This window comes from Pleurodeles waltl, chromosome 7 (assembly GCF_031143425.1).
Source record: "Pleurodeles waltl isolate 20211129_DDA chromosome 7, aPleWal1.hap1.20221129, whole genome shotgun sequence".
Taxonomy (NCBI): domain Eukaryota; kingdom Metazoa; phylum Chordata; class Amphibia; order Caudata; family Salamandridae; genus Pleurodeles; species Pleurodeles waltl.
In genome coordinates, this window is record NC_090446.1 from 582769642 (window position 1) to 582778090 (window position 8449).

Below are 8449 nucleotides of genomic sequence, written 5' to 3' on the forward strand. Positions count from 1 at the left end.
GTCCATGGTCCATAGATTGTGCTAGGCACTAAACTCACTTTATAGTACGCAGCACCAAGCCGCTTCTATAAATATCTCTCTGCACTGCTTTCTCCCCCTTGCCCAACACAAGCTGCGTTGCACTAAAATGCGTGGCAGGTGACATTTTTAAGGCTGGAACATCTCTGAGTTAGAGTATCTGTGAATTCTCTCCCCTGTCCAGAGTTGAGTAAACCACACAAGGAACGGCTGTTTTTAAAGGTGTAATACATTTTATTGATGTCAGAACACATTAAAACCCACAGTATCTACAGGTTGCTGTCCACAGAGAATTCACTGTCTGTACCCTCTGCTCACAGCGCCTCTAGTGGTAGTGCTTGGACAGCGCAGCGCAGACCACCGCCAGGAACTTCTCCCAGGCCGCGTGGCACGGAACGGTGCAGCGGGCTCCCAGCTTGCGGGCCAAGACAATCACCAGGCAGTTTGCCAGGAGCTGAGTGAGAAATAAAAGAGGGTTAGTGAATATGCCAGCGCCTGAGAAACCACCACAGCCGCCATTTGCTTGAAAAGAAGACCTCCTCAATAGAGATTATTACCCAGAATAAATAGGTTTGGGGGATTTAAAGACAGGCATAATTCACTTTTCTCCAGAAACCACAAGGGACTAAAAGGATTGCTTCTGCACTTTATGGGGGAGTTCTCAGTAGTGGCGGGGTGTCTCCCTTACATTCTGTATCCTCCTCCCTCTCACATTCTTTTAGAAACGTTATTTACTTTTAAGGCTTTCTAACGCTCAGGGGCAGTTTCATTCTCTGTCTCATCCTTCGTCTGTTTCTCTCACTGTCTGTTTCTAGCTGACTTTGTCTTCACGACATTACCCCCTCCTCTCTCCATCCCTCTCTCTCTCAATATTCTTACTCTCCCAGTATCCCTCCAAGCCTTTGTGGTTCTCTCCCCCACTCTGGATATCAAATCACATAGTGGGTCCTTCCTCACTCACTAGATGCATGATCATGGGGGGCGGCTGCCTTGCTTGCTCAGTCAAACCTCAGGGGACATCAACACACTCCATGATGTAATTTCTCAGAGTGGCTACTGATGCCGTCTCTGTGTCCGTGCGTGGTTTGTCACTTTGCCGTTTTTGTGGACAATCTCCTTGCGGGCGCTCCAGCTCAGACTGAGTGTCAGTCCACAGGACACCCCCCTCCCCCCCCCCCGGGAGACAGGTCCCTGGCTGTGCTCTCCCTGTGGGTGGTTTTCAGGGGTCTCTTTTCTCTCCTAAAATCCTCATACTTGGCTACTGTATGAGCTCAGCGTGCAGAAGAGTGATTTCTAAAGGATGTACTTCGCAGGAGTGCTCACTCTTTCAATGGGGCTTAGGCATAAGGAACAGACTCTTCGCTCCAAAAGGAGGTATCCTGTCTATCTAGGAGTTGAAACAATAGTGGGGTGCTTTGTCCATTTCTGAAATCAGTCATCAGAGGGTGGTGATCTCCCTGGTCCAAGGAGGCCTTCTTGGGGTTATTCCTTTAGGGGGTGTGGGCGGGGATCAGGTTGCCCACTGCCTTCACAAGGGGGAGTAAGGCATTTTCATGAACTTGCTCCCTTCACTCCTAGGGGTAAATATCTGGTTGGGGTTATGGGTGTCCTCCCTCGTTCCCTCTGTTCCTTTCTGAAAGATCACTTTAGAGTGAACACATTGTGGCCGAAGTTGGGGATTTTTCCCTCCCTCAGGGGTGCGTCCTCGAGAAGTCTATTCCCTCCAACTTGTGACATTACTGAGCACTTCTCCCCTTACCTTGAAGTTCTGGGGGTCCACGTGGAGTTTTTCTGCGTGCACCTCGCTCAGGTGGGCCAGTGTGTGCTTGATGTCATCAATGTTTTTGACGGCCCCTCCAAGGGCAGACAGGACCCTCTTGCCATGGGCCTTGACCTTGGGATTGGCAAGGATGGCGGTGGCACAGGAAAGGTCCCCAAAGCTTGAGAAGTACCTCTGGGTCCAGGGGAAGACGATCAACACCCTGCCAGAGAGGGAACAAAGCATCAAAAGACTGGTTCATCTCTGAGAACTTTTACTATGTAGTTATTGCTAGAACAAACGAAAAAAATATATAAAAGTAACGTCATGAAAGATAAATGTACAGACATAAAAGGAGGAAGATACATTGCGAGTGAACAGCTCCTTTCTCATGTTCTAAAGTGCTGCAGCTCAGGGAGAGGGAAGGAAAAAGGACTGGCACAGTGCTTGATTTGTAAAATAATAAGTGCTGGTGCCCAAACTTTCTCTGCGAATCTTGGACGCAACGCTGCAGAATGTTGAAGTTTCTGAATATCTAGGCTGTCTGGTCTGGATCCACCTCATGCCTCTTTTCATCCACTACCATACACTCTATGCCCCTCTATCTCATTCCTGCAGGCTCTTTTTCATCCCTGCTGGCTCCCTTTATCACTGCTTTTCGTCATCCTCTTCCTTTGCCCATTTCTGCCTCTATCTCTTGTTCCGGGTCAAAATCTAATCATGGAACATGATGGAAAATAATTTAAAAAAAACAGTAGTAAATGTGGCAAAATTAAAATAATCAAAATAAGTTCCGGCTTCCAAACAAGAGTGTTTGTGTGCCCCAACTGCAACCACTACCTTAAATTAAGGACTGGAGTGGCAGGAGCAAGGGCTTTGCTGATCAAGGACTAATCCCCCCTGCATGCTTCCTTGATGGTACAGTCTGGAATGAAACAAAAGGTCTTATCGGTAGACTTGCAGAAGTTAAACCCGTAGTATTGAATTTGGTAAGATCTACTACGGGTGAGTGAACATGGATGCAGCGGCCAAGTGAAGGCCCGGGAGTGGATGGCAGACGCCAGAAAGGAAAAATACAGATATTAACCGAGTGCAAAAATTAATCACAGTGTGGAAGTATAGGCGAAGGGAACGATTGGGAATTTGAAAAAGTATAGTTGGGTGCCGAGGGATGGCGTAAAAACGTAACCTGATGTCTGCAGCAAAACTCTGGTTATGTGGCGTAAACAAGAAGACAAGTAGTTGCCCATATTGTTATCACCTGGCTAGAGTTTCATGGCCATCAGCCTCCACGTCCACCTCTTTCCACACGGCAGCGATGGCGGCCTTCTCTTCGGCTGTCCAGTGAACCATCTTTGCTTCTGATGCTGGGCGCGCGGATTGGCTGAGTCAGGTGCTGCTCGTGGAAGCTGCGTCTGCTGCCTGGCTGGGAGACCCTCCGAGATTTATAGGGACCGCTGCCAGGCCCCGCGCTGGGCCCTCATTCTGCTGAGTCAGGCCAAACCCTCTTATCAGTCTTTCCAGACCCCTCACCCTCCCTTCCTGACGTCACTTGCCAACCGCATGCTTTATCGCCACATCAAAAACCTCCAGTTTACGAAATATATTAAGGTAATACTTCTTCAGGAGGGGAGTCTGCCATGAACCGTCGTGACATCTATCCCGCTCAACTCTTATCCAAAAGGCTCACTCCACCGGCATGTTATGACTTGTTTGTAAGGGACTGCTGTATAGTTTGTAGTTTCAAGTGCCCCACTTACCTAGGGTGGGCCTCCCCTTATGGTAATACATAATAATAATGATTTTGAGAAACAGATTATTCAGAGCACGAGATACATATTTAAGATGAATGAAATTCACATGTAGGCACTGAGAACTTTCAATGGGAACCCCTTTACCACATGTCAGCAGGAATTCTACTGGACAGGGAGAAACAAATAGGCCTGAGCACCAAAGTCTGAAGTGAAATAAATTATAGTCATTTTTTGCAGAGTAATAGAAAGGAAAATACTGTCGTATCAAACAAAACAAATGTCAATGCAAGTACACAGTTTTGCTGCTTCCACCTCTTTACATTACCCAGTGCGTAAAACCAAACCAGCCTCCTCACATTAGCTGTTATTTAGACAAAAGTTTGGGAATCCCGTCAATTTTTTTTTTTTCCCTCAAGGTTGCTTTTAGAATGGTTGGCCAAGACAAAGGGGGGTGGTGAATGGAAGGGACTTCGAGCTCTGAAGGTTCCTTTCAGATATTTCCTAAAAGGCATGAAAATGGTCGTTATATTTGATGATGTGCGTTATGTTGTTTTCTAAGGCCCTCATTATGAGTTGGCTGGACTTGGGGTAGATAATCTACTTACTGCCCAGTATCTCGCGCCACATCACAGCAATTAGGAGTTGTTTGTCCAAAATATAGAATAACTCCTCAGACCCTGCATTACGGGTAGTTTACCCCTACTTCAGTAAAAAAAACACTGACACCTCCCGCCTGCTGTGTGCAGGTGGAAAGTGTCAGGGGTAGTGTCGGTGGCAGATGGGGGTGGGGAAATACGGGTGCAGGATACGCTTGTGCCTATCTGAGGAGCATCCTCTACTCCATCCAAACTGCTGCGGGGAGTGGGCAGAGACCTGGAAGTAGTGTTCTCCGCAGCCTCTGCCCTGCAGCATCTTTGACAGGCCTGGTGGGTCAGAAATTGTGATTTGGGCAATTCAGCCGGATTTATTGCTCCAGGTGAAATAACCCAACCAGTACTGAGAGCATCAATAAAGCACACTACTAGCAAAGGGTTTCCTGGGTTTGAACTAAAAAGACCATGAAACATTGCTGAAAAATACATAGAAGAAAACATAAGGGTATACTTACAAGAAAGTGGTGCATCATAAATGATGCGCCACTTTTCTTGCGCCCCCCCCTACCGGCACCAAGCGACACCATGGTTGTGCCGTATTTACAATATGGTGCTCCATGGCGGTCGTTAGGACAATAGCTTCAACATTTTTTACCCTATTGTGACACTTTACTATACTAGCGTCAAAAACTTTGACACTAGTGCAACAAAGCACAAGGAGGCCCTTTGAATATAATGGGTGCGTCATTTTAACGCCTGCTCTGAGAAGGCGTTAAAAATGACGTATGAAATGACGCGGCAAAATGTAAATTTCACTGCGCCATTTTTTTCCTTGGCCCGAGTGCCTCTCTTGCGTACATTATGCCTGACGCAGGCATAATGTGTGGCACAAGGGGTCGCAAAGTGGTTCAATGCAAGAATTGCACCACTTTGTAAATATGGAGCTGCAGAAAAGCCACCTTAGCGTAAAAAAAGTGATGCAAAGGTTGCGCAAGGGGCTTGTAAATTTGTCCCATAGTTTTAAGCTTCTTTTGTAGTCTGAGAGCATTGGATTGCACTTGCAGGTCAAGAAGGAAATTATTCCTTAAAGTGGGAATGAACACCGAGGCAACTCTCCCACTGGTTACTTCAGGTCTCAGTATGCCATTTCTATCAGGAACTGAGGCCCATATTTATACTTTTTGACGCACAACTGCGCCAACGCAGTTGTGCGTCAAAATTTTTACCGCCGGCTAACGCCATTCCAAAGCACCATGCGGGCGCCTTATTTATTGAATGACGTTAGCCGGCGCTGCGGACTGGTGCGTCAAAAAAAATGACTCACACCAGGCAGCGCCGGCGTAGGGGAAAATGGAGGTTGGGCGTCAAAAAATGGGGCAAGTCAGATCTGAGGCAAAATTCAGGCCTCAACCCGATTTGCGCCACTTTTTTTGACGCCCAACCCCCATTGAAATGACTCCTGTCTTAGCAAAGACAGGAGTTATGCCCCCTTGCCCAATGGCCATGCACAGAGGACTTATGTCCCCTGGGCATGGTCATTGGGCATAGTGGCATGTAGGGGGGCCCAAATCAGGCCCCCCTATGCCACAAAAAAAATACGAAAAAAAATACTTACCCCAACTTACCTCAACTTCCCTGGGATGGGTCCCTGCATCCTTGGGTGTCCTCCTGGGGTGGGCAAGGGTGGAAGGGGGTGTCCCTGGGGGCATGGGAGGGCACCTCTGGGCTCCTTCCGAGCCCACAGGTCCCTTAACGCCTGCCCTGACCCAGGCGTTAAAAAACGGCGCCCATCAGGCTGGGCGCTGTTTTTTAAGGCCTGCCCCCTCCTGTGCGTCAAAATGACATCACAGTATAAATATGGGGCACAGGCCTTAAAGTCATTTTTTGGAAGGGAAGGCCTACCTTGCATATAATTAACGCAAGGCTGGTTCCCCCTTCCAAAAAATGACGCACATGGTGGAACTTTGACGCCCGCGGGGTCAGACGTCAAAGTATAAATATGGGGCAGGGTTAGTGTCGATTGTGCGTCAAAAAATTTGACGCACATTCAGCGCAAACAGAGTATAAATATGCCCCTGAGTCTCAGCACTGCTGTCTGAGGATGGTAAAGTTTCAAAACAAGATTTTCCAACGGTTTGTGTGGGTGCTCACGCTATGATAGCTGACGCTTTGCAATGTAATGTGGGGCAAACAGTGGCACTGATCAGTTTTGGAACATAAAAGCTACTTCAGGCCACAGATGAAACAAGGCCATCACCAAAAATGCTTTGTGTCATTGAGTTGAATCTTCCAATAATGTATGCAAAGGTGGCGTAAGGGGGTTGGAACAATGTCAAGATTACTAGGATTTCTTGATATGGCTAAGCCACCAAAGTGGCATAACCTGGCTTTGTGAAAAACCCTAGAGTCAAAGTACACGGGGGGACAAAAATGAGCAAGAGGAGTATTGCACATTAGTCCCACACATAACATGTAATTTCTGTGAAATTAAACACTACGGGCCTCATTTACAAGAAAGTGGCGCAGCGCTGTGCTGAAATTGGTAGCGCTGCTCTGTGTTACTTCAGAAACGCAGGGATGCAAAGTATTTACGAAACTAGGGTGAACTCCTCTGTTTCCCCTAGCGCTGGTGCTAAAATTAGCTGCCAAGCACCAACGCAGGCACCCTTGCATCGTAGTGCAAGGGTGCCTGCGTTGCAGGGAATAATTATAAACAATAAATAATGGCGATTTGCTAGTCCTATGTGTGCTTCACCATGCAGCACACATAGTAGTAGCAAATCGTCATTATTTAATGATTGTTTATGTGCAGGAAGGGACACCTTGCTGCCCATAAACAATCATTAATGCTGTTTTGCTCTTCCTAGATGTGCTGCAGAATGCAGCACACATAGGAAAAGCAAAAAGGAGGAGAAATAAAAGTATTTCTCCTCATAGTGCCATGCGTGGCGTTAGTTTTTGGAGTTGCCTCAGGTTAACAAATCCTCGTAAATCTGGGGCAGCGTCAAATTGCAATGGGTGTTGCAGTGGAACGCCCACAGCTACACTCATTGCACGCCACCCTGCATCTGGGGTGACCCATATTTACAAGGCTGCGTTAATCGGCTTAATACCGCCTTGTAAATATGGAAAATGGCACAGTGTCACCGGAGCATCACTAAAAGTGATGCTCGAGTAGCGCTAGGGGCTTGTAAATAAGCCCCTACATGCTGTCCAACCCTGGCTGGTGTTCAATATGTAGAAAGTTGTGGTGGAGTATATGCCTCAAGTACAAATTTTACACAAGACTCACCATAACGCAATAGTGCAAAGTTTAGCTTCGCAACAATACAGCATCTTGTGGAAGTGCAGCCGTTGACATCGTTAGCACCTTACTTTTTCTAAATATGGTACTGTGCAATTGTTAACATTTTAGCACAATGCAGTGCTACAGATAGTCATGCACAGCTGTGCAAAGATGAATAATTAGAATATTGGAATGTTGGGAGCATCACTGGAAACAATGGAGTGCTCCAGGCTTCTAATTGACGGTAGAAGCCCTGAGCTCCAACATTCCAATATTTTCAGTCACAGCTGTTGCTGTGAACAAAGGCCTCACAGATTTCAATCCCCTCAGGCTGCTTTGTTTTATTTATTAGAACATTCTGCCCTCTAGTGACAGAGTGTTCTAATATCCTTATAGCCCGCCGTAGCTGGGCTATACCAGCATTAAAGTCCCACTCCCTTGTTAAAGGCCCACACATTCAGCTCGGGCCCTTGAACTCTGGAGCGGGCCTTTAATTGCTGGTATAGCCCTCTACTGCGGGCTATGAGCTAATATTAGAACATTAGAATGTTGAACACTCCATTGAAGACAATGGAGTGCTCTGGGCTTCTAATGGCTGGTAGAAGCCTGGAGCATCAACATTCTAATGTTTGTTTTTCACAGCTGTTGCTGTGAACAAAGGCCTTAAGGAGCCCAAGGGGAAATCCAACCCCTTGGGCTCTGTGAGCCATTTGTTTTACTAATTAGAACATTCTGCCCTCTAGGGCCGGAATGTTCTAATTCCCTTATAGCGCCGCAGCTGGGCTATACTGGCCATTAAGGGCCCGCTCCAGTGTTAAAGGCCCTCGCCTTTGGGTCGAGCCTTTAACGCTGGAGTAGGCCTTTAATGGCCAGTATAGCCTGCTACAGTGGGCTATAAGGCTATAATCTTCCACAGACAGCCCGATGTGCCACATGCATGACTTTAGTATTTATAGGACGGGAAGCCAGTCAAAATCTTCAAAAGAGGAGAAGCAAGATCATATTTTCATGGTGAAATGAACATTTCACAATCTAAAAC

General features: G+C 47.0%; 1 protein-coding gene across 1 annotated transcript; it reads right to left on the bottom strand.

Annotated features, from left to right (window-relative positions):
- Window positions 1–231: 231 nt before the first annotated feature.
- LOC138304412 (hemoglobin subunit gamma-like) lies at window positions 232–3207 on the bottom strand. Its single transcript, XM_069244426.1, has 3 exons — window positions 3039–3207; window positions 1778–2000; window positions 232–472 (listed from the first exon to the last, which is right to left on the bottom strand). The coding sequence occupies exons 1-3, from the start codon at window positions 3128–3130 to the stop codon at window positions 344–346; spliced, it is 444 nt and encodes a 147-aa protein (XP_069100527.1). The 5' UTR covers window positions 3131–3207; the 3' UTR covers window positions 232–343.
- Window positions 3208–8449: the final 5242 nt, after the last annotated feature.

What these genes read in the sequence shown, in the direction of transcription:
- LOC138304412 (XM_069244426.1), bottom strand. Translation starts at nt 3,130, where the DNA reads ATGGTTCACTGGACAGCCGAAGAGAAGGCCGCCATCGCTGCCGTGTGG. An exon ending in GGCCATGAAACTCTAGCCAG is followed by an intron (nt 2,001 to 3,038) that starts GTGATAACAATA and finishes CCTCTCTGGCAG; the next exon opens with GGTGTTGATCGTCTTCCCCT. An exon ending in TGGACCCCCAGAACTTCAAG is followed by an intron (nt 473 to 1,777) that starts GTAAGGGGAGAA and finishes TTTCTCACTCAG; the next exon opens with CTCCTGGCAAACTGCCTGGT.